We start from the raw sequence: 27,526 nt of genomic DNA, 5'->3' as shown, positions 1-27,526 counted from the left end.
ACGCGATCTGCCTGCCCCATGCAAATATGGTCTGCTAACCTTGCACTTCACTGTGCCAATGCATCTCTACTGCTGAACTTTCCAACAGTGATTCCAAGTGAGACTGACTCTACTGTGCCTATATTTCTAGTTTTGTTCATAATTTTAATGTTCATTTGATTTTTTTTGTCATGAAAACTGAAGGCAATGTGGTGGCGGGTCTTAAATTTCAGTATTTTTTGTTTTACTTTGAGGTTAATAAATGTTTTTTTTTAATCAGATTTAGAATATTCTCTCTTTGTACGTCCTAATGAAGGTCACTGATCACTATAAGAGTGTTAGAATTGATTAATTAGGTGCTAATGATGATTTTCTAACAGGCGCCTGTCAGGCGCACTGCGCCCGAACCCGGGAGTCCCAGAAGTGCGCCCGACGGAGGGTTAATGATTGGAATGTTACAAAAATATACATCAAATGTCCAATTGCTCCACAATTACCTCAGCAATATGTGGATACAAACAGACAGATTTGATATAATTTACTAGGGCTGAGATACAATCTATAAATTCTTCTAAGAACAATTTCCTTGTGAGCATTACATTTAGCCATGTGGTACCAGCTTTTTAATATTGTCTTCAACTTGATTTACATAGTAATTTGTTATCATGCTACCCCTAGGATTCTTGAGTAAAGGATTATTAATTTGATGAGGGATAATACTGTATGATTCTGTACCAAAATGCTGTGTCTCTTTTGAGAAAACTGTATCGGTAGACTCAGTGCTTCATATGGAGGTAATTATTAAAGTCTTGAACTGAAAATTGGTATTTATGCATTTGAATAAAGGATATACTGTAAGATGATTATTTTCATGTACAGCCTGTATTTTAGTCATTCCTGGAGTACTGTATATCAATAGTTAAGGTTAAAATTTGACATTTATTTAGATAAATCCAAGGTTGGTAATTGGCTATGAAGATGAATTCTTCATGAAGAATGTTATGAGTTGCCAGCATGGCTCATCACTTCAGTGGGTTCTGGCTGTTGATAGACAGCCGGGAAGCCGCATTACTCTGCCGCATGGGCCGCTGGTCCTGCCGGTTTTTGAGCAACCAAAACGCTGGGTGGCTGCAGATCAACTTGACAGCCAGAGCTTGGCTGTACATGCCTTCGTGCAGCTGATGTAACTCATTAGAGAGGCTGGTCCTCTCCACAGCTGCCGATTGGTTCTTACTTTTGCTATTTCACAGGCAGTGCTGCACGTCCAATGCCGGTGAGAAGTTTATACCTCAGTGCTGCTGCCTAGTTTGTTCCATGTGTATCATTGTCCCGGTCTCCTGCTCTGCATATGCCTGCTGTTTCTGTTTCCAGTTACTACATTCTTGTGGAACTTTACTCTAGTATCTACTAACTGCAAGTACTACTATTTCTACATAGTGAATTCCATCTATGCCGATTATCAACTGCAAAGCCATATGTGTCCATGCTTACTCAGTTATTACCATTCTGCTGATTACCATCTTGAACTATAAGTATTTCCATACCTCCCAACATGACCCTCTCCAGGAGGGACAGAATGCTCTGTTCCTGGACTTCCCTGTTAATTTATGATTGCCATCACCTGTGGTGAAACACCTTTCTTATCCATTAACCTGTTCAACACAGGTGCCGGCAATCATACATTAATAGAAAAGTCCAGAAGAAGAGCATTGTGTCCCTCCTGGAGAGGGTAATGTTAGGAGGTATGGTATTTCTGCTATTCTAGTGTATGCTGTGCTGGACTTTATGCTCCTATTATTGCTGAAAGCTATTCAAGTTACAATCTGTGTGGATTCTGAGTTGCTGCAATTATTAAGTCTTCCAGTTGTGGATAATTGTCTGCTGTTAATCTATGTGCAATCCTGATGCTCTGACCTGCAATTAACCCTGCTCATGCTGGTTCTGTTTCTGCAAACTACCTCTCTTCTTCCAATGTAGTTGTATTTACTCCAGCCAATACTTTGCAATCAACCTTGCATTGAAGGAGCACCTACTGCCTGAGCTTAAGTCCAAGTGACTGCCTATGTAACGGTTATTGTATCAAACTCTATGGGTACAACGGGTAGTTGTTATTAAGAGAAGATCTCAGTAGGAGGCTCTAGGGGTCTCAGTCACATGCAGGGGTGTTTCATAACAAAGAACTATTATTTGATCACATTTATACAATGAATCTTCAGTAGGTTTTGATGTGTCATTGTTAATTGGTTTATTTTTTTAGGCATTCATACTTTTTTTTCAATAGAAAAAATTAGATTCATGGCTCTTTCTAGCCCTTTCCAGGGTTTCTATATTGTAGAAACAAAATCATTAATTTAGACGGTCTACAAGAGATGCTATGTGGGAGTGAATTCTAATTTTGGACTGTATATAAATTATCTTGCTAATTTGGGTTTCTTATTTTTTTCTCCATATACTGTAAATATAAACAATACAACACTAAATTTGTTGATGAGTTTGAAGGGCAATGTACATTATATGGTATAGTTCGGAACAGATACAATATATTTAGACAACAACATAATTTTTACAGTTACTGTACCTGTATAATGTGACCAAGCACAATTTTCTTTACAAAATTACTTTATTTAAAAAAATAAGACTCATTTGCAAACAAGCTACCTGCTATCAGGGGCACAATGACCATAAACCTCAACAGAACTTTTTTTGTCTAGGCCATCGGAATTATTTTAAGCTTTGTTTTAGGTCATGTTTATTTTAAGTAGATTATGAATGGGGAGGTTAGAACCAGACCCTGGGTCTGTGTGGACTAGGGTTATCAGGGTAATAAAAATTGTATCTGCACGCACACTATCTTTATCTCATCTACATTTGGAACATAAGTTTCATCACGGACCCCTATTAAATTAGTGGTAATTACCATCCACAGTGGGGGTGCTACCACCTACAGCTATAGCAAATACAAGAAAGAAAGAAGGCAAGGGCTATATTGTTGGTGCCCATAAGGAAGACTAGATCTGGTTATCACATCTGCCTATATTTTAATAACATGTAACTTTTATTGATATCTGTTTAAAACTGGTGTACAATACTTACACATAACCATGAGTATAAGCGAAACAGAGGTTAAAATTTTGACATAAACAAAACATACAAGGTGCAATTAAATAAAGGTGATTTTAAGATTAAAATGTGTGTCCACGTGTTTTATTCTAATGTCCAAGTATATATAATCTATTATTCCATAGTTGAATCAATATTCATTCATGTGTTTAGTCATCATCAAATTCCTAAAGGAGGCATTTTGGAAAATATAGATGTCAATTATGGTAATACCCTAAATATGAATTCAATATAGACTGTTTGGTTTCAAATTGGGTATAATAGAATATTCGTCGCAATATCTACTTAGATCAGATATCTAGTAAAATACAAAATATAAAGATGATACTATAAATCCAATATTGAGGGGATGAATGTCTTCCTCAGTTGTTTATAATCAGTATAGTATATAACACTCTCTTATAATATTCAGGTATTCACACTATTATTGTCCCTTGAAGGAAAGCACCTTCATTTATAAGGGCTGGTGATACCTTCTCAATTAATTCGATTCACTCCCTTTTCATATTTTTTATGCAGAATGTGATTCAGTAATATCCAAATGCTTGGTGTCAATAATAGTTAAATATATGACAGTTGGTTATAGTAGTTAGGTGTTCACAATATTATTATCCCTAGAGGAAAGAATATCCTCATTATGAAGGATTAGTGACGCCTTTCTACACATCTATATATGATCAAACTATTAAATTGTACACCATCATCAAGCATCCAAACAAATTATTGAAAAGGAAGATCCTTTGTTATATTGTTATTATAGTGTCCAATATATTATAAGGGGATATATCTCTCCCTCCGTTGTTTATACTGAATCAAATATATGACAGTCTATTGGATATTGACATTATTATGTCCTTAGAAGGAGAGCATCTTCATTTATTAAGGACTGTATCAATAATAATTGAGTATATGACAGTCAATTATAAAAATTAGGTGTTCAGAATGTTATTATCCCTAGAAGGAAAACACCTTAATTTTTTAGGATTAATGACACCTTCCTGGGTTGTGCATCACCATTGAACACCTAATGTAGTTATTGAAAAGGAAAAACCTTTATTTAGTGTAAATAGATAGCGACAATTTAAATAAAGATTTTATTATCGTGGTTCATATATACCATATAGTGATAGTGTATTTCCCAAACAGCTTTAAATATTAATGTTGGAACATTATTGTATTCATAGTTGCCACATTACATCACAGATACCTCTGTGTGTTCCTTAACTAACATGGAGAGTTCATTTGGAAACATTTGTTGCAATTACATCTGCTCAATTATATCACAGGTGCACGATAATATATAATGAGTAGGGCGGTACCTCTCTATAATTCAGTATTTATCTATCCACTGCCTCATAATAATGATTGTAACATTCACTGCACATAGTAGAGCTAATTGAACATTTATTTGAAAACATTTGTTGCAGTTGCATCTGCTCAATTGTATCACAGATGCTCGGTAATACTGCCACTTTAACATATAGAAACCCAGTGTATCTTTCATAACTTAAGGCTGTGCCTTCTACTCCCTATGTGTTTTCAATGACTCTGACAACTGATGCTGCATTGCCTGTCAGTTCACAGTATTATTAACTACTGAGCAGAAATGTGACTCTCCAAGATTCAGTAATCATATATACGCTGCCTCATACTGATAATATCTCTAACTAAACATAGTAATTTGATAGAGCTGACTATAGCTGACTAGAGCTGAAACCACCAGGTAGACCTATCCTATCGGGCGTCGGCAGCCTAACTGAAAAAGCAAGCACTTTTGTTGACTACCATCTCCGCAAACATGTAACTGCATTGCCCTCCCATATACGCGACACCATGGATGTACTAAATAGATTGAATAATCTGAGTGTCAACCCTGGAGTATGGCTAGCCACATGTGACGTACAGAGTCTCTACACTAGTATTATCCATGATAAAGGGATTAATGCCATAAAATACTTTCTAAGCATGGAGACTCACAGCGAACTGAGTGAATTCATTTTTGAATTGTTGGAATTTATTCTATCGAAAAACTAATTCACCTGCAATGAGTACCACCACCTCCAGGTGAGGGGCCCAGCTATGGGGACAGCCTGTGCCCCTACTTATGCCAACCTCTACCTGGGGTGGTGGGAAAGGGAGGTAGTGTTCCAGGAAATTTTTGAAAAATACACAGACAATATACTGATATATCTCAGATATATTGATATTGTGGGAGGGTCCATTGAGGGAATTGAAAAAGTTCATTGAAATTCTGAATAACAACGACCTCAATCTCAAATTAACTTTAGACGCGAGCCAGACCTCCATTAATTTCCTGGACATCTCCATATCCATCAATGATGAAGGGAACACCTCAACAGATCTATACAGGAAGCCTACAGCGACAAATAGCATCCTGCATTCAGACAGTTCCCACCTCCCAGCTACCATCCGAGCAATACCCAAGGGAGAATTACTCAGAAATAAAAGGAACTGTTCTAGAGAAGAAACTTTCCATGTCAGGCAGAATGATCTTAATGAATGTCTCCAATTGAGAGGGTATAGCAAGAAGAGACTTCTGAATCGATCAATCAGAGAAGTGAGTACCTATGAACAAGATACTCTGCTAAAACCCAAGCACAAAGCCTCCCGAGAAGAACCCATAAGGTTCGTGGGTACCTTCAATACCCAATGGAAGGGGATTTTACACAGTTTACATAAACACTGGCCTATACTTCAAACTGATACAGATTTGGCGACAGTCTTGCCTATAAAACCTCAAGCAAGCTGGAGAAGATCTAAAAGTATCAAAGATCGATTGGTACACAGTCATTTTACTAAATTCCCAGATAATAGGGTGAAATCGACAGGTTCATCACCCTGCGGTAATTGCAAAGCCTGTGCCCACATGGTCCCTACTGACTTTTTCGATAAATTTGGTAAAAAGTGGGTAATCTCTCCGAAAATCACGTGCACAACTGTAGGAACTGTCTACCATCTTGAATGCCTTTGTCACAGGAAATATGTAGGGAAAACTATTAGACCACTAAAGGTCAGAATTTTAGAACATACTGGAAGCATACGTAATGCCAAAAAAGATGACTCTAATTTTAAAACCCTACAACCTGTTGCGAGACACTTTTTGAACCATCATAACAGTGACCCATCGGGTCTTAAGGCCTTTGGTCTAAGGCATATACAGTTGGGGATACGTGGTGGCAATTTGGATCAAGAATTACTCCAATTTGAAACCAAAATGATTTTTCTTCTTGATAGCCTATATCCCAATGGATTGAATGAATCCAACAGTTACACATCTTTTTTAGTGTAAATTAATCTTGGGATCTGGATCTAGTCTAACAGATTTGAGTTAATGGTGATATCATCCATTCACCATTCCTATCCTGAAACTAGCTTTATTTTAGAAAAATTACTACCTGGCTCCCACACTGAATTGATCTAATTTCTATTTATGTACAACTCAGAATGCAGAACTCATATTAAAGCAATACATATTTCATTCTCCAGATATGTTATGCTGGATAAGAATTAATCTCTTTTCTCCCTTTCCCCTCCCACCCACACTTTTTTATGTTCATACACTTGAATTGATATCACATGGCACTTTTTATCACCTATTATATATTTTTTCTTCTCTTTACACACAGGTCTTAATGTTTGCAATCCATTTTTCATCCTCCTTATAATTCACATTCCCTGCATATTTCATATTAGCATCATGCTAATTGATTCACTTTACCACTTTCACAGCAAAAGCCATTTTTATCTCTCAAGTCACTATCAACACACACATAATACGAGATTTATAACCAATAAATTTACTCTCACATTTTCTGGTAATATGGGACTATTAATATATATTATATTATATCGGTCAAAAATAATAAATTTGGCACCTCATAGAAAGTATGTATATGCAATTACTGAATTAATGACAAGCATTATATTTCCAATTAACTATGATAATAAATGGAGTGTCTGCTAAATAATAATAAAGATAAATATAATCATCATAAGCGTGTAAGAGTAGACGCTTATAATATTTACTTTGATAAGCTAGAATAGGAGTGGAATACTAACCAGGCATTGATTACAACATGCATACAGTCCTAGTCCGTTTTGTCAATGAAGAGCACATAAAACTACATGTTTGAACGAGTCGGTTTAAATTAATAATCGATCAATATGCCATAATATCGATGATCTCTAGGAATAGTTTTTTTATTATATTATGTGTTCTTTATATAATAAGTACATACTTACCATCTATAATGAAGTTTAGGAACTGTTGGATTATCATTAATGGAGATTACTTTATACTACATATCCTAATGAGTTTTGGGAATGAACCTTATATCATTTATGTTTTGTATAATAAATGTGTACTTACCTGCTATAATAGAATACATATCGGACCAATCGGTATGGTATGATATTGATTAATGTATATTTACCCAACACAAACATAATGATTTGTATAATGGAATAGGTTATATTTGTATAACTATATCAATTAATTTTATGTCCTTCAATACAGCTATTATATGTTCCTGTCAAATAACCAGACAGTGATGGAATAATAGAATTCATTTATGAATGATATGTATAGTCAGACCTGAGGACCTATATTGCATACAGGGCACAGGGTTGATATAGACACTAGACATGTATGTTTGTAATTATGCTATCATTAAAAATGAATGCCGAGTGTTGTAAATGTGGTCTTTTTACAAGCATTCTATAGAAATCAATCAATACAGTTACAGATACAACAAAGTAGAAATTAAGAGACAGTGTACCAAACTAATCCAATGATTACGAATTTATTAATAAAGTTGACAGGGCACTAATGGTCGGTAATGTCCGGGAGCGCAGCGCGATGAACAGCCGTTGCCATAACAATCATAAAGCCCCGTCATTGGCTCCCCGGGTCACATGACCAAGGGAGCAGCATCGAGATTGGCTGGTAGCCACACGTGACCAGTCGATAACCGCTGATTGGATCACTAGGAGAGTTTAAGTATCATGATATATGATTACTGAATCTTGGAGAGTCACATTTCTGCTCAGTAGTTAATAATACTGTGAACTGACAGGCAATGCAGCATCAGTTGTCAGAGTCATTGAAAACACATAGGGAGTAGAAGGCACAGCCTTAAGTTATGAAAGATACACTGGGTTTCTATATGTTAAAGTGGCAGTATTACCGAGCATCTGTGATACAATTGAGCAGATGCGACTGCAACAAATGTTTTCAAATAAATGTTCAATTAGCTCTATCTAGTCACTATGTGCAGTGAATGTTACAATCATTATTATGAGGCAGTGGATAGATAAATACTGAATTATAGAGAGGTACCTCCTTACTCATTATATATTAATACAGTGAACTAATGAATAATGCAGCATTGGCTGTTAGAATTTTTTGAAAACATATAGGGAGTAAAAGGCATTGCTTCAAGTTAAGAAAGATACATTGTATCTCTATATGTTAAACTTGGTAGTACTATCGAGCACCTGTGATATAACTGAGCAGATGTAATTGCAACAAATGTTTCCAAATAAACTCTCCATGTTAGTTAAGGAACACACAGAGGTATCTGCTGTTATGTAATGTGGCAACTATGAATACAATAATGTTCCAACATTAATATTTAAAGCTGTTTGGGAAATACACTATCACTATATGGTATATATGAACCACGATAATAAAATCTTTATTTAAATCGTCGCTATCTAGTTACACTAAATAAAGGTTTTTCCTTTTCAATAACTACATTAGATGTTCAATGGTGATGCACAACCCAGGAAGGTGTCATTAATCCTCAAAAATGAAGGTGTTTTCCTTCTAGGGATAATAACATTCTGAACACTAATTTTTATAATTGACTGTCATATACTCAATTATTATTGATACAGTCCTTAATAAATGAAGATGCTCTCCTTCTAAGGACATAATAATGTGAATATCCAATAGACTGTCATATATTTGATTCAGTATAAACAACGGAGGGAGAGATATATCCCCTTATAATATATTGGACACTATAATAACAATAATATAACAAAGGATCTTCCTTTTCAATAATTTGTTTGGATGCTTGATGATGGTGTACAATTTAATAGTTTGATCATATAATTGATGTGTAGAAAGGCGTCACTAATCCTTCATAATGAGGATATTCTTTCCTCTAGGGATAATAATATTGTGAACACCTAACTACTTTAACCAACTGTCATATATTTAACTATTATTGACACCAAGCATTTGGATATTAATGAATCACATTCTGCATAAAAAATATGAAAAGGGAGTGAATCGAATTAATTGAGAGGGTATCACCAGCCCTTATAAATGAAGGTGCTTTCCTTCAAGGGACAATAATAGTGTGAATACCTGAATATTATAAGAGAGTGTTATATACTATACTGATTATAAACAACTGAGGAAGACATTCATCCCCTCAGAGTGTATCACACATCAATATTGGATTTATAGTATCATCTTTATATTTTGTATTTTACTATATATCTGATCTAAGTAGATATTGCGACGAATATTCTATTATACCCAATTCGAAACCAAACAGCCTATATTGAATTCATATTTAGGGTATTACCATAATTGCATCCATATTTTCCAAAATGCCTCCTTCAGGAATTTGATGATGACTAAACACATGAATGAATATTGATCCAACTATGGAATAATAGATTATATATACTTGGACATTAGAATAAAACACGTTGACACACATTTTAATCTTAAAATCACCTTTATTTCATTGCACTTTGTATGTTTTGTTTATGTCAAAATTTTAACCTCTATGTTCCGCTTATACTCATGGTTATGTGTAAGTAATGTACACCAGTTTTAAACAGATATCAATAAAAGTTACATTTGCACCAACAATATAGCCCTTGCCTTCTTTCTTTCTTTTATCAGGGTAATACCAAGCCAAAACCAGGTCCATGGGAGGCTAGCAAGACCAGGTCACATTATTGAAAGAGGCAACATATCTGCCTGATCCAAAACCCTTCTCCACTCCCATAGCCTGTTTGTGTAAACTCTTCTCCATGTCTACTCCTTCCACCATCCACTTGCTGTAAGTAATACATGAGGCATGCTAAAGAAGCATATTTAATAAATTCGAATGGTAGTAATTTAATGTTGGGACTGGGTGGGGAGAAATAGGCCTATTTATTATATTTCAAATGTTATTACTAAAATGTTGGTTGTTTTGGTTGAAGTCTAGTGCGATCACTTGTTGCTTGTCTTTCTGTATTTTATGTACAAATTCCTTTTACAAAAAGTACTCAAACAGTGCATGATCCACACCAGCAGGGAGTTAGTGAAATGCATCATCAGTGGTAGGCAGTGAAAGCTGCAAATACAGATAGGAAAGGTACTCTATCAACTGTCCCTAAGGGCTGTTTCACACACACAGGGTTTGTCCGGGTGGCAAAGCCTTTCACACGCAATGGCTTTCAGCCGTGCTTACTGCTGTGAGCATGTGCAGCAGCAGCAGAAGAAATAGCCGTTGTGTGTGAAAGCTTCCATTCACACACAGTCTACACTGCCTACAAGGATGACATGGCCCCGGAACGGCAGCCGGACTATTCAGTGGATAGATTCGGCTGCAAACTGGCAGCTGGGCTGGGGCCGTGTTGTGTGAAAGCCCCCAATGGCAACAATACTTTATTAAAAACACAAATGGGAAAAAAACTGACTGCTTTTTGCCGTCCGGTCAAAACCTGTGTGTGTGAAACAGCCCTAACAGTCAGAAATGTTAGTCGGTATACAATGTACATCCCCCTTTGTGCTGCATTACTGATGAAGGGTGGGATCATGTGCATCAGACAGTGGTGAACATAGCATTGCCAATGTGCTTGACAACAAAAGGATATAGGGTGCCCCAGCACTGTCTAAAGCGATAGCAATTGCTATTTCTGCTGCATACAGATACCCACATGGCCACTTATTGTTTGAGGCACTATAACCTGCTCATAAGTGCTATGCTGTTATTTCACTAAAATATATCTTCTCTACTGTCCCAGATTTAGTAGTCTTTGAGATCTCTGTCCCTCCATCTCAATTTTATACCCACTGGACTGGAGTTTTGGGAAATTAGGGGCTAATTCAGTAAGGATAGCAAATTCCGCTAATCAGCAGAATTTGCTATCCTTTGGATTGCATGCTGGGGGCCGCCCAGCATGCTGACCGCCGCCTCAGCCCCTTGAACGCCTCACAATTTCTGGTTTATCGTAAAAATGATTGATGCCTCCTGCCGGCGTAGCTTAGCTGCTGCCACAGGAGACCTATCGCGGCAGCTGCGTGTGATGTCACGCAGCCACCATGATCACGCCCCCTTTTTCGTCGCACCCCCATTCCCGTCACTCCCCCCACCCCGTGATCACTTCTGCCTGATTGACAGAGGCAATTGCATTTTCTGTGGCCCCCAGCTGCGCATGCGCCCATGGACCGACTGCAAAAATTTTGGTTGGATTGCGATTTATGATACAACCTGAATTAGCCCCTAAATCCAGATTATAGCTATTGTACATTTGTTAGACTTTTGCTTTAAATATTCTGTCTGAGATACACAATATCTGAGACACATGAAAACAAAAATGAAGACGTACATTAACCACTTAAACTAATATTTTCTCAAAAAAAATGCTCAGAAATTGTAGTTTTTTTTATGATTGAATTAAGATAAAGAACATTTATTTAAAGTAATACTTTTTTATTTGAAAAAATAAATAAATTGATAATTAAAAAAAAAAAAACCCTAGATAAATGGAACATCATGACCATTGATGGTTGGAACATGGTACAGATGGAGCCTCCGTTATCTTGGCTGTTTCTCCACCTAAACGGAGGTTTAGTCACACCTAGGCGATAGCTTAGGTTGCTGAGTTTAATCATGGATAGGCGCGTTGAGGCACAACTACATACTCAGCATGCAATATACATCTCCACCACTGGGTGGCTAATGCTCCACTAATCCAGCATTTTAGAGCAAATAGCAGCGGAAGATCTACAGTACAAGCTCTGGCAAATGATCAGTGACGACTGTAATGTTAATGTACACACAGACCAATGATCAGATGGAGAGGGTCAATTAAAAAATTATATAGTTTATACAGTCGCAAATGAACGTATTAAAACACTTGTCAATTGCCGTGTTACAGCATGTGAGCGTTCAAGTCCCGTAGACAAAGCAATAGAATAAAAATGAATACAGTGTATGCAGACGCAACTAATGTGTAAAAGCAATAATGTAGTTCATTGACGTTAAAGTATGTACAGTATACTGTATGTTATGTACTATATGAGCGTCCAAGTCCCTTAACGGCTTAAACAAACACCAATGGGAAGGAATCGCTGCTGTAATGTGTACTTTTACACATGAGCTTGCATATTTTCCATGCAATGGCATGGGCAAGTGGTGAAGTCTTCAGCCTCCCATGCTGAGAGTCCAGGGTTTGATTCCCAAAGCGCGAGTGTATTTTTTTTTTCTAACACTCACTTTATTATTATTATTTTTTTTTTATCTATTGTAATATACTGTTGCAAGAATTGGTGAAAACAAGCGCCCAAGAGTGTGATGAATATATCAAGGGAAGAGAAGGTATAAAACGGGATGATAAGAATTTGGCTTAAAACACTTATCTGATACAAAGAAGCTCAGTTCAAGCAGCACTCTTTTGTGGCTTAAAACATGCGAATAAAACAGAAGAAAACGAACATAGTGTATACCATTTACATTTCGGATTATATTACTGCATAATATCACAGGCCTAATTAGGGAACTAGCTTATTCCCAAATAGGATCAATATAGAGCCGGAGCAGCGTATATATTAAAAATACAAAAATTTAATACACATAATCACATACAAATACATAAAAAATGGCTGAATAACATGCATACAGAATAAAAAAATATATATAGCTTATCTGTCCATAAAAATGGCTGGAAGGCATGCGTACAGAATTTAAAATCGTATGAGGCTTATCTGTCCATAAAAGGAGATATCTGCAGGTATTTCCAACGCGTTTCGTCCGTCAGCAACAGGACTTCATCAAGGGGATGACCACACTGAGCAAGCTTGTTCTATTTATACCCAAAGGAGGTGATTAATGATGACATCACTTCCTGTGATTATCATTAATTTTACAAGAACAATAAAGGAAAACGATTTCTGATGTTCTAATTGGCACTAAAAAAGGTGCCAAGATTTAGACGAGGATAGACCATGAAAAAACCAAAGAAACAGTATTAATAATATATAGTAACAGCTCCTGCCGTCGGAAATAGTGGTGGAACGCATGTGAAACGCATGCGTCATTTCCGCCCGGCGTGATGTGCTTATGTTGCGATAAAGTGCAAACTGTGACCATCATATAGTGGTTAGTGACAATATACTCTAAAGAGTGAGAAAAGAAGAATCAGTAAGCTGAAAAAGATGATAGCGGTGATACGCACCGCCATGACAGTCGCGTCATATCTGTAATAGATGCAGACGGGCGGAAGTGACGTGCTCAATAGCCGATAGTGGCGGTGACACGCACCGCCATGACAGTCGCGTCATATCCGTAATAGATGCGGAAGAGTGAAAGTGACGTGCTCATTGATGCAGTGGAGCGCACCGCCATTAGCGTCCGGCCGTATTAAGAGTGAATGTGTTCATAGTAAACCACGGTGACACGCACCGCCATTACTAGGATGCGGAAGTGTTAAAAAGTGTGAATAATTAATAAAATAAGATAGTTTAGAATTTGAGATATTATAAAACATTATAGACTCTATTATAAGAGACTATTATAGTGTAATTATTATCTGTGACATATCGACATTATAGTGGTGAAACATCAGATGGTGGCATCTTAAAGTGACAGTGCTATGAATTATATAGCTATATTTTAATTTTAAAGTGACAGTGCTATATATTGGTTATGTACCATGTAATTATTTTGAGTGCAATTAGATTTATCACTAAAAGTGATATTAATAATTTTAAATAAATAGAACCAAGACCAATTAATTTTCCTATGGGGCAAACCAGTATATCGGATCCAATAATAAGAACTCCTCTTCTCTTGGTCATTCCAATGTCCATTATTTTAATGTTCATAGAGCTTAGCTTTAAAATTTGTCTTGTACATCACTTTGAGCCATATTATACTCCTTTCCACGGTTGTTAGTTCTAATATCAAGCAGCTGATGGACAATTTGCTGAAAAAAGAATCATAAAATGGCTTATGACATCACATCTGAACTAGATGTAGGTTTGTATATAAAAGAGACAAATTTTCTAAATAATTATGTGCAAAGGAAGGGTAAGAAAAGAGGAATGTGTAAGGAAATAGAGTACCAAAGAAAGGGAGCAATTTCAAAGGCTTCATTTAATCCTAACGGTGATAAGGTCTTCAATTCATGTATCCAGAACATTTCTCGTTTCGATAACTTATTTAGGATATCTCCCCCTCTATCTCCAAGTTTTACCAGTTCAATTGCTTTAAATGAAATATCTTCAGGATTTGATTTATGCTTTTCTGTAAAATGTTTAGAGACTGTATGGTTCTCTATCATGTTCTTGATGTTTCTAATGTGCTCTTGGATTCGTAGTTTTAAGACCCTTTTCGTCTTTCCGACGTATTTCAATCCACATGTGCACTCCAGTAAATATATTACCATGGTCGAGTTACAGTTTAAGTAGTCTTTAATGCTGTACTCTTTGGTGCTGTCATGATTAGTGAATTTTTTCCTGTTTGGATGAAGATATTTACAGATATTGCAGTTTCCACATTTATAGCATCCTTTGCAGTTTATGAAGGTGCTGTTTCCAGATTTATTCTTGCTTCTGCAGCCTTCGGGGGCTCCACAGGAAAAGTGAAGACGTATTTTTTTGTTTTTGTTTAGTTTCCCTAATGATTGCTAACGTCTGCAGCTGCTGAGTGGTGAGTGCTGTGGTGCTGACTGATCAGCAGTAATTGGCAGCACGGCAGGCACTATGAGGGGGAGAACCAGAAGCAGAAAGACTGGAGGTCTCTCTGAGAGCAGCAACTGTAGATGTAGTTTACAAATACCTCCCAACTGTTCCGATTTTCGCGGGACAGTCCCATTTTTTGGGGGGACTGTCCCGCTGTCCGAGCCGCGGGCCGCAGTGTCCCTCGATGAGGTGGGGGGGGGGGCAGTTCGGAGGCTCCTACGCTCGCTGCTCTGCTTAGCAGAGCAGCGGTGAATAGATGCTGTGCGCATGCCCACAGAGTCTATTCAGTGGAGACAGAAGGAGAAGGGGCATGCCAGCTGCTCACAGAGCACTGGGCATGCCCCCTCAGTGACGAAAATAGGAGCGTGGATCGCGATTACGGGCCCTCCCATGAAGTCACGCCCCCTTTCCCATAGGCCATGCCCCTTTTTGGCCGGATGCGCACTCCATGAGCGCAGATGTCCCGTCTCGCCCGAACATTAAGTTGGGAGGTATGGTTTACACTTTATATACTGCTGAGAAAAAAGTCTTAGAAAACTTAGACTTTTGCCTACACCTCACAACTCAGAAGAGCATTGGCAGAAATGAAAATAACCCATCCAAACATCCAATAGGTGCCAGGTTTGATGTCATTTGACACCTGCCATTTTGGTACTTAGGAATAAGGGAATTGTAAAAAAAAAAAAAAAAAGATGTGTTTGGGTTAAAGATGGAGGAGCAGGAGCCCTTCTGGACATCTAAGGTCAAGACATAATCAGCAATTTAGCAAGTAATTTACTTGTTATTTCAATAAAGAATTTTGGAGATAGAGAAAAAATAGTCGTTATGGTAAGAACTTACCCTTGATAACTCTATTTCTCCTATGTCCACAGGATAACATTGGGATATGATGACGCTACAGCGGATCTGCACCAAACGGTCAAAGCTTTCGGCCTCCCAGCATGCAATGGGCCCATCCATATATCCCCGCCTCCTGGCTCAAGCAAATCAATTGTTTTTCCAAAGCTCAAGGCAGGAGCATCATAGAGAGACCTAATCAGGCGAGAAGAACACACATGCACACACTTCCGTACAAGAAGGAAGAGGTTAGTGAGTAAAAGGTCAAATCAGGTGCGTCAAGGTGGGATCCCTGTGGATTCTCTGGACTTAGCAGAAATAACGTTATCAAAGATAAGTTCTTACCATAACGACTATTTCTCAGGTAGGGTCCACAAGTTATCCAGAGGATAACATTGGGATGTCCCAAAGTAATTTAGTGGTGGGGACGCTCCTGATTGGATAGGAGAATACTTTGCCCGAATTCAGCATCCTGAGAGGCAAAGGTATCAAAGGCATAATGTCTATTGAATGTGTTAATAGAAGACCATGTGGCTGCCTTACATATGTGTTCTGCTGAAGCACGACGTTGTGCTGCTCATCATGGACCTACCTAACGAGCAGAATGAGCAGAGACATTAGCCGGAACAGGGAGATCAGCTTGAGAATATGCTTCTGAAATCGTCATCCAAAGCCATCTCGTCAGTGTCTGATTGTCAGCAGGCCATCCTCTCTTGTGAAATCCGTAGAGAACAAAGAGAGAATCTGTCTTTCTGATGTCACTGGTACAATCCACATAGATCCTTCAGGCATGGACTACATCCAATGATGCATCTCCCACTGAAAGATCCGGCCCCTGGAAGCCCGGGACTACAATTTCTTCGTTAAGATGGAATTTAGACACCACCTTAGGAAGATACCCAGATTTTGTTCTGAGAACTGCTCTATCTGGATAAAAAAATCAGAAATGGAAGATGACATAGCAATTCCCCTAAGTCTGAAACTCTTCTAGCTGAAGCAATGGGCAGTAGAAAGAGAACTTTTGCTGTCAACCATTTAAGATCCACTCTTTTAAGTGGTTCAAATGCGGCAACCTGAAGGGCCTTTAGGACTAAACTTAAGTCCCAAGGCACTGTAGGAGGAACAAAAGGAGGTTGAATGTGCAGCATTCCCTTGAAAAAAGTGGCCACATTTTTTTGGAACCATACAGTCAATGCTGACACTTGCACTCTCAAGGAAGTCACCCGTAAACCTTTATCCATTCCTGCCTGAAGGAATGCTAAGACTCTGGAAACTCAAATTTCCGATCACTGCACCATTGAATATAGGCCTGGCATATACGGTGATAAATGCGAGCTGAGGAAGGTGTCTTTGCTCTGAGCATTGTTTGAATCACCTGGTGTGAGAATCCTCTTGCCTTCAGGATAGAAGTCGCAAGAGCCACGCCGTTAAAGACAGTCAATCCAGGTGTTTGATAACAAGGACATTGAGACAGTAGATCTGGATGTTGAGGGAGAAGGAATGAAGCATCCACCGACATCCTCTGCAGATCTGTGTACCAATGTCTTCTGGGCCAAGCGGAGCTATTAGTATCATGGCACCCCTTCATTGTTTTGCCTTTTGCATCACCCTGGGTAATAGGGCAATTGGTGGAAACACATAGGCCAGACGAAAGTCCTATCTCACTGACAGGGCATCCACAAAGGTCGCTTTGGGATCCTTTGTTCTTGACCCGTATGCAGGAACTTTGGTGTTCTGACGGGACGCCATGAGATCTATGGCGACCCCAATTTGTCTACCAGGGTTTGGAAGACCTTGGGGTGTAAAGCCCATTCGTTTGCATGAATGGCGTGTCGACTGAGAAAATTTGCTTCACAGTTTAGGACTCCCGGAACGAACACTGCGGACAAGGCTGGATGATGTTCTGCCCACTTTAACGTGTGACTTATGTACTTGATTGCTTTCTGGCTGCGAGAGCCTACCTGATGGTTGAGGAATGCTACTGCCGTCACATTGTCCGAATGGATCTGAACTGGTTTACCCTGAAGGATGTCCTTTGCCTGAATTAGTGCCATGTATATGGCCCGAAGTTCCAATATATTTATTGGCAGACAACTTTCTTCTTTGGTCTACTGCCCCTGGAAGCAACTCCTTCCTGACACAACTCCCCAGCCCTAAAGGCTGGTATCAGTTGTCAGAATTTCCCAATCTGATATCCAAAAGGGTCTCCCTTTGTCCATATGGGATGCCTGTAGCCACCAGGCCAATGACATGCTTACTTCCAGAGTAAGGACCATATTCTGCATTTTTATTGTCTGATGAAAACCATTCCATTTGGTAAGGATCACACGTTGCAGAAGCCAGGAGTGAAACTGAGCATACTCTACCATGTCGAATGTTGACACCATCAATCCCATCACACGCATTGCTGCGTGAATGGATACCTTTCGACTGTGTAGCAGCTCCTGAATCCTTGATTGAACTTTGGATATTTTGTTCAGAGGTAAGGATACTCTCTGAAGGCTCGAATCCAATACAGCCCCCAAGTGAGTCATACGCTGTGACGGAACTTTGTCCAATTTATGAGCCAACCGTGCTTCTGCAGACAAGCTATTGCCTGTTGCAGATGACACAGAAGCAATTCCTGAGATTGTGCCAGGATTAATAGGTCATCGAGGAATGGAAAAATTCTTATCCCCTGCTGGCGGAGATAAGCTGCCATAACCATCATAATCTTGGTGAATACTCTGGGGGCTGTGGCCAATCCAAAGGGAAGGGCCTGGAACTGAAAATGCTGTTGGAGGATAGCGAACCTGAGATAGCGCTGATGTGACAGTGCTATAGGAACATGTAAGTAAGCATCCTGGATATCCAGGGATACCATAAAATCCCCTGGCTCCATGGCCAAAATGATGGAACATAAAGTCTCCATATGAAACCGAGGCAACCAAATCTACTTGTTCAGCACTTTGAGAATGAGAATGGGCCGGAACGACCTATTTGGCTTCTGGACTAGAAACAAGTTGGAGTAAAAACCCTGTCCTTGTTGCGCAGGAGGAACTGCAATGATTACTCCTGACTGAAGCAATTTCTGAACTGCCTCTTGCAAAGCCCTGACCTTTGTTTCTACTGAAGACGGGCTGGTACAAAAAACCTTTGAGGAGGGTGTTTCTTGAAAGCAAATGCATAACTTTGAGAAACCGCCTCTTGCACTCAGGCATCTGTGGTAGACTGCTGCCAGATCTGTGCAAACTGAAGAAGTCGGCCTCCCACCCTGGGGTCTCTCAGGTGGAGGCCAGCACCATCAGTCTGATGGCTTATCTTCTGATTTGGAAGTCGGTCCTCTGGTAGCCCAATGCGTTTTAGTCTTACCAGACTTCTTGTATTGGGACTATTTGCCATCACCTTCTCCTTTTGCTTTTTCTTGAAACCGAAAGCGCCAATAAGCTGGAAATTTAGGTTTTAATTTGTGTGTGGAAGGAAACTTCACTTTCTAGGAGTCTGCTTCTGTCTCCAAAATACTGGTTAATTCTTTACCAAAAAGAATATCTCCTGTAAAAGGCAAAGACTCCAGAACCTTCTTGGAATCTGAATCAGCTTTCCATGTACGTAGCCAAACTGCTCTGCGAGCGGCTACTGCTGAAGCTGATGTCTGAGAGGCAATTGTACCCATATCCATGGCTGCTTTTTCCAAAAACATTGCTGCTGTACGATCCGGGTGTCTGGTCACCATTTTCTACCAGTTAGGTGTCTCCTGAGATTGGCTCAGCGTGCCAGGCCCGAGTCATAACTATGTTTTGTTTACATTTCATTTTTATGTTACCTGCAGTGCCGCCTCAGCGGCCTTCTTAGTGTTTTTCACTTAGCTGGGTATGGCGCTCTCAACCCGTCGCGGCCATCACCGTCGCAACCGCGATCTTGCCGCATGGAGTCTAAGTGTGGCGTCCTCTGTGAGCCGCAGCCGCCGATGTCATCTCTGTGGCCGCTGTGTGTGTGTAGGAGAGCGTGGAGTCCTCTGCTGCCGCGGCCTCCGCCGCCATTGTTGTTTGGCACATGGTTCTTTCCCCTTCAAAACTCTGTCATGGGCGCAGCCATGTTGGACAAAGTCACATGTCATTCTTCTTACCAATCCGCAGCACTGCTGGTGCCTGTGTCAAGCTGTCAGCCAATGCCTGTTCACCAGTGGGTATAAATATCCTGTCTCAACACCCAGGAAGTTGTCAGTGCTTCAATTGTCTTTCCAGTGATTCCAGTCTTCAGCTTCACTAGAGACTCTCCTGTGTTATACTCTGCAGTACAGCCTGACTCCCCTGTGTATACACTCTGCAGTGCAGCCTGCTTCTCCTGCGATAACTCTCTGTGGTGCAGTCTGCCTCTCCTGTGGTAACCTTCAGTGGTGCAGCCTGACTTTCCTGCTACTTGCACCCTGTGTTAGCAGAGTATATGCTTTGGCTATCAGTAGCTTCTCCAGCAGAACTCTGTTCACATTAACCTCAGTATTCAACAGTACAGCTAAGTGCTGTTCCTGCGATCTCTAGCATCATTCTACTATTTTACCAACGATCTCAAGCATCGGTAAATACCCTAAATTAATTACCAAGTTACTGGTCCCAAACCAGTAGGAATCCAGAGACTCTCCTAATAGTTCTTATTTTGTTGCATTTTTTCATGACTTTTATTATTTAATAAAAAACCTCAAAGATACCTCTAGTTGTCGTGGTCATGCCTTCGGGCATTGGTGCTGCAGCCTCTGCGCATGTCTAGGTGTCCCATCTCACCTCCTAAGTTTAAGTACCCGTCAACCCCTGCAACTGAGGCTTCCTGCTACCAACACCAGTCCTCAGTTGTGACAGCCGTCTGTTTGATATGTGCCATATGGGATTTTTGCTCTCTAGATGCCATTGAAAGATCCTCCTCCAATGCATCATCCCAGGCAGCCACTGATTTTGCCATCCATGCTGAAGCCATGGCTGGTCTTATGATTGTCCCAGACAAGGAAAAAATGTTTTTTTTAGAAAACCATCAACTCTCCTATCTGTGACATCATTTAATGATGTTGAAGGCAGAGGTAAGGTAGATTTTCGCACTAATCTGATGACATACATATATACTTTGGGGGCCACCTCCCTTTTTAAACAGTCCCCAGCTGGAAGAGGATAATTGGAATTCCATTTCCTTGGAATTCTAAACTCCTTACTGGGCATAACCCAAGCCTCTTGCATAATTTCCCTCAGCTGTTCTGACCCAGGAAACTCAGTCCTAACTGTTTTGGGACGTTTAAACACAGGTGCCTTAGATTTTAACACAGGCTCTGCTGTCTCCTCCGAGGATAGAATGGCTTTCATCACATTAATTTACTCAAATATGTCCAGAGCCGAGACCTTCCTCCTCATCTCTGTATGCAGAACTGGAGTGTAATGAGTCTTCATCCTCCAACGAATCCTCATCTGAAACATGTGTAGACTGTGAATATGTTGTTTCATGTCTATGTGATTTACTTACTACTGGCCTTTCAGCCTGTTTTTGTTGAGAAGCTGCTGCTTCCCCTGCTGGATGTAATAACCCCCAGGTGGAATGCTGCATGTAAGGGTTAATAGTGTAACCTATCCCTAGTACAGAAGTTGGAATTATCCGCTCAGCTATACTGGATAATGTATGTGAAAAAGTAGCTCATGGGGGATCCACTAGCACCTGTGTCTGCCTAGGATTTTTCAAGAGACTTTGGTGAAAGCTAAAACAATTTACACCCAAACCAGATCCTGAGAGGTTAACCCAGCTTTGCAAGACAAACATGACATGAGTGTGGGTGCTGCTGTGAGTGTATTTTCCTCAGTCCTTGCCACTCTTAGACATTATAAATAATCACACACTTGTACAGTATAAACTACACAATTTGTGACTGTAATCACTTTAAATTGTTAAAGTGACATACAATCTGACACCACCCTGCTTTGCACCAGCATTGAGGATCGGAATAGACAGAAAAACTGACAGAATTATAGTAAAGTCAGCAATCACACCAGCAATCAGTCACAGGTTATACATTAGTAAAATAAGCAATATGAGCACATAATCAACTACAAATACATTTCAAGTACATAGGAGAAACATATTACTGCATTCCTTATATAGGATTTAACCGTATTCAGTTGAACAGCGAAAGAAAACAACAGCAATAGTTATCAGACTCGTATGCATTAGGCACTTATCCAACTGTTCGTACTCAAAGTAGATAGAGACTTAGTGCTGTTTTACCCGGCTCAGTAGAGTGGGATACAGGGAGACTCACCCCGCTTCTAGGATCGATCAATACATTAGCAAATGCTGAGTGGATCCAGACGCTAATAGTGTACACACCTGCCCCGTGAACCTATAGTAAACACAGACGCCCAAGTGAACACTGATGCACCAGTCACACAGCCGCCTATGCTGCGACTGGGTCCCCTTAGATACACAGCGTCTTAGACGGAAGCGGTAAATCAGTTCATGGCGGGAGACTCTGAGAAAACTGGTCATGAACTGGGGGGAGGGTTCTGACTGACTCCCCACTGCTGACATCAACCCTAGGGATCGCGGCCTCATACTACCCCTGGAGCCTATGATCCCTAGGGCCTAGCGCTGGTGCATACTAGGTTTGGTAGTCTCCTCCCAAAACAGTGCAGCTGTGTCTGTGTTCCCCCTCTAAGCGGAACTGATGACTTACCTTCTCCCCGTGCCCCGGCCACAGCCTGGTAATGTCTGCTGGACTTGCTGGTACATCCGACACAGACGCCCGCCAAAACAGCACTGTACTTGTGGGTAATTGTTGTGGCGACCCAGCGGGGAGTTGTTTGAGCAACTCTTTCTAAGGTACATATAAAAGACACTTTTTAGAAAGATTACTCAAAAGAATAGTAAGACTATAAAAATAAAATAAAAACGCTTATGGCTGCTAAAACAACAGCAGCCCTCTTGACCATGGTCCAGCTCCTGCCGCACCAAACAAAAAACGGATTTGCCTGAGCCAGGAGGCGTGGATATATGGACGGGCCCGTTGCATGCTGGGAGGCCGAAACCTTTGACCGTTTGGTGCAAATCCACTGTCGCATCATCATATCCCAATGTTATCCTGTGGATAACCTGCGGACCCTGCCGGAGAAAATATGTTATTTAAATAAAATCCAAATGCAAAACCTTCAATTGTCTGAGGGGTGTCCTGTGCATACACCATATGATTAACACATTCATAAATTAAACAATAATATAAATAAAGACTCGGAGAGAAAGATTTGGCAGTATAGAACGTGTTAGCTATTTATTAAGAACATAAAAAGAATATTTAAATGTTTAATTTAATTAAACTAAAGTATGGTGGCAAAGAAAGGACGACTATAATCAGCCCACTCCAACAATGCACTAAACTACTAACAACCTGCAAAACTGACTGATATCGCCAAGGAAGCACACAAACCAAGAGATCTCAATGACCACCAACAATAGGTATCAACTCAACGCTCTAAAATGACTACCTACCCGGTATGGTGATGACACAGCCTCCGTCAGGGTGGTCCAGTGACCACAAAAGTCAACGAAGGTGAGCACACCCAAAAATAATAACATTAATCAACTTAACCAAATTTGAACACGAAGCAGCAAACTGCCATTCTTTCCAGCCTAAAACAGCGAATGACTAAAAACTACAACCCAAACAACAATTGGGGAGAAGGGTGGGAAAACAGGAACAAAGTGGATTTGTTACCACCCACAAAGCCTCACATACCACATGACTACACACCCCTAATCATTACTGGTCAAACAAATTACAAGGTCAAGACAGCCTCGGACTTGAGGTCTGACCCCCTCCGCTCTCATGCAATCACTCTGTTTATCTACATATTACTTGGACACAACCATTACTAGGACACAATAACAATATACAGTAAATTTAAGGAAATGTCTGATAATAATTATAGTAAGAATAAACTTTAGGAAATCACATGCTAAAATTTTATGTAAAGATAACAATGCTATTGCTAACTGCGGGAAGACCATAATACATATAATTTATAATGTAAATGGGTGAATTTAAGCACTTTGGCTGCTATTATAGTCATATGTTCACAAGATACTTACTGTATTAATGCTATCCTAGATACATAATATGTCGTTATAACTTATTCAACTATGAACAATAAGGAAAATTGATCACAGAAATACATTCTTCTACAGTTTATGATATACATCAATTTCAGTATCATTACACATTTTTGCATTCACAGACAAAATAAGCCACAAACGATTATTTGTGTTAATAATCACCATGAAATCATGTCTTTCCACATGCGTGCACGGAAAAGAACATGTTCGGCACACTAAAAAATGTTCTGGGCTTAGTGTCTCTTCCAATTGCAATGCCAATAAAATGTTCAAATTGCAACCAGAAGAAAATGTAGGTAAGCAATTTTTGATAACCCAAACCAAAAGAGACTATTTTGATCCAGAATTCAGGATTTGTTAAATATCTGTGCTTTTTTTGCTATATTATTCAAAAACCACAAAGCAATAATTTTCTAACTTTGTATACTAAAGAAACATGCAAATTAATGAAAACTGTCCAAAATAGCATATTCCTGAGCACAAATTTACTTTGTATTTTATTTAATTTGCAGTTCGCTGTGCTCAGAATTTGGATATAAATTAAATGAAAATTAACAAAATAAACCAATAGTTCTAACATTAAAAATGCTAATAGGTTGGTTTTACGGTTTCATTTTATAGTTATTTGATTTTCTGTTCTAGAAAGACTTTCTTTGACAGGATGGTAAACAAAAATATCTTTAAAATGTTATGAATTTAATTGTTTGTAGGAACTCAAGGGGGAATAAAAACAATCTATTTACTGCAATACTCTCCTCTACAGCATCACACTAAAGGTGTAGAAGGCAGCCCCCCACACTTTACTGTTGCTCGCTATGATTTATTGGGGGTTCCAAGAACAGTAAAACGTTTCTACCTAATTTTATTTGGTTTAAAAAAAAAAATGGCCACAAGCAGAGATTTACAGTGGCAGAACAAAAAGCCAGAATTACCTTTATCCATCCAGATTTGACATAATACATATATTTGTTAACAAAAGGGAATGAGAAAAATGTTTACAATTTGTTAAGCTGTTTTAGACTACAGAATGGGCTTGATTTAATTAATAGGGAATTACTTGTGGCCGCAAGTAAGTGTGGCTATATGCTACACTTTCATTAGGGCCAGATTCACAGAGTTTTGCTCACAGCCCACAGGGTTACATACCAAAATCCATGAACCTGGGGTGAGATTGGGCTGCAAGGGGGATGAGTTCCACTGCGAATGACCGAGTTTCTAAACCGTTACACAGCAGCTCACAACCCACCTGTACCTGCATCCGGGGGTGAGTTTATTGAATCAACTGCAAAATGTATGTGCTGTGTTAAATAAATGTAACTGTCACGACGCTGCCGGCCAATTCCACAAATATGCCAACTTGAGAATTGCCACATGCGACCTGCAGGTCACTTCTGGACACACGGGATTAATCAAATACCTTTGCTGCCACCAGCAAAGACTTTTCAATGTATTACGGACATTACAGGTGTCTTTAGCTTTATCTGCAATACTTAGAAAAGTAGGTAGACGTGAGCCACATGGGCCCTGAGTTCATAAGAATCACATAATCAGAACTAAAATTAGATATTTAATTTCAAGAATACTTCAGAGCTTTAGTTACAAAAAGGTTACAAAGATTATTAAGAATATTTTAAAAACACACACAGAATACAGCAATCTCAATAAATGAAAAGAATAAAAATTGCAGAAACCCTAACTCACTCAAACGAACTTAGGTGTTTCTGCTGTGGGGAATTTCACAGGATAACTCAGGTCATCTCCAACATATAACTTGAGTCCCCAAGAGATGCACACTTTCTGTCCCCATGAGGGAGACAGAAGAAGTCTTCAGCTCCAGCAGGCCCCCTCCCTTGGGATTTTTAACTACTTCCCTGCTGGACAATACACATACACCAGGTTTACATACTTGGTGCTTGGCAAAAGGCCGGGGAGGGGGTGTAGCCCAAGGCATACTGTATGAATCTCTTTCAAAGAGAGTGAGCTCTGGGCTCTGGGTGTCACATCTTCCTAAGCCTGGAGTTGTGGATTTGAAGTTTTAGAGGTTTACAACATCAGCCAGGAAATAAGATTCCTGACCATTCCAGTCAGGACATTGTGGTCACACTTCCCTGGTCTGTTTACAAAGCCTCCCCTGTTGACATAACAAGCGAATTGGGCTTATCAGCCCTCAATGTCCAGAGCTTGGCAATATCTGCTTTTGATGTAGAAATGCAATCCCCTTTTTACAACGTCATGTCAGGGTCCCAGGCCACAGATAAATTATATTTCGGACAATATACAATTCCCTGACATCTCCCTTTTATCAGTATTTATAACCTCTGGTCTGGTCACTACACATGTCATACTTTATGGTCTGTAGGTCTCCCCCAGCCTGGATGTATGGAGGTTAAACACAGAACATTGCCTGTCAGCCATTTTGTCACATCTAAGCTGAAAGAATACAAAATTATATATATACAGACACTTGAAAACATTATTGGTGATTATTCCTGCAGGTAATCACCACACCTTAGATCACATATAATTTGTGATACTCATTTCTGTATTTAAACATGACAGTAACATTAAGTTATACTACTGTAAAACTAATATATTAATGCACATTATATGGACTCCGAAGGGACAGCAGAAATCTCTCACAAATAAGACAAGTATAATAACCAATTTAACTTCTATTCTGTAATTAAATAACTGTAAATTTTTAAGAAAAACTGCACCTTAGATCCAAAATTTTAATTATGCTATTTATGTGCTTAATTTTACTATTATTTTGAGCATTTGTGAAGTATTGAGCATTTTAAGGCACCCAGTACTATAAAAGAATGCTATTAAACTGTATATTCATCCAATCATTACGTAGATAAAAACAGTAAAACATATGTTGCCTTCCTCTCAGAAAAATGTGGGCAGCACTGTCCTAGCTAATCTATTGTTATACAAAGAGTATATCATTGTGCTTTACTTTGGACAGTTGACCCTAGGCCAGAAAGGAATATAGGAACCATGCATAGATCACATTTTAAATACCTTTTTACGTCATCCTTGCAGTCATCCAGATAATATCTCATAACCTGAATCTCTGCTCCAGATGACAACAAAATAAATTTATCCAAATAATAAAACTGAGGAAAACGAACAGGCCTCGAGAATGCTTCCTTTCCCTAGAAATAGATGAGAATTAACATAAGGATTTTCATTTGACCCAATAAACATTTGTTGACAAACTTCAGTGACTGCCACAGCATATATGGCAGACACAGAATCACATACATTTTGGTCGCATTTCCAATTGCAAATGAGTGAAAACTGATAATGGTGATGGCTACCAAAATGAGCATATAAATAGGGACAGTTTTCCCTAAAAGATGTGTCTAACTCTGAATATGTGCACTACGAATGGGAGTAATTATGTTCTACTTGCGTGCATCTCTGTCTCAGCACTTATATGCATATGATTCATTTTTAACTCATGCCATT

General features: G+C 39.3%; 1 protein-coding gene across 14 annotated transcripts in view; it reads right to left on the bottom strand.

The window, feature by feature from the left end:
* Positions 1-27,526, bottom strand: part of WDR27 (WD repeat domain 27) — a 1,147,516-nt gene that overhangs the window by 477,168 nt on the left and 642,822 nt on the right. For all 14 annotated transcript variants that reach the window (XR_010176117.1, XR_010176118.1, XM_063917760.1 and 11 more), the window contains exon 19: positions 27,077-27,210. Coding sequence is in view for 12 of the 14 variants with exons in the window: in XM_063917760.1 (XP_063773830.1) it covers positions 27,077-27,210 (134 nt within the window). In the remaining 2 variants the exon portion in view is untranslated. The remainder of the gene's footprint in view (positions 1-27,076; positions 27,211-27,526) is intronic.

The sequence above is a fragment of the Pseudophryne corroboree genome, chromosome 4 (assembly GCF_028390025.1).
Source record: "Pseudophryne corroboree isolate aPseCor3 chromosome 4, aPseCor3.hap2, whole genome shotgun sequence".
Classification (NCBI taxonomy): Eukaryota; Metazoa; Chordata; class Amphibia; order Anura; family Myobatrachidae; genus Pseudophryne; species Pseudophryne corroboree.
Note: the sequence above shows the minus strand (reverse complement) of the source record. Positions and strands in the feature narration are given on the sequence as shown.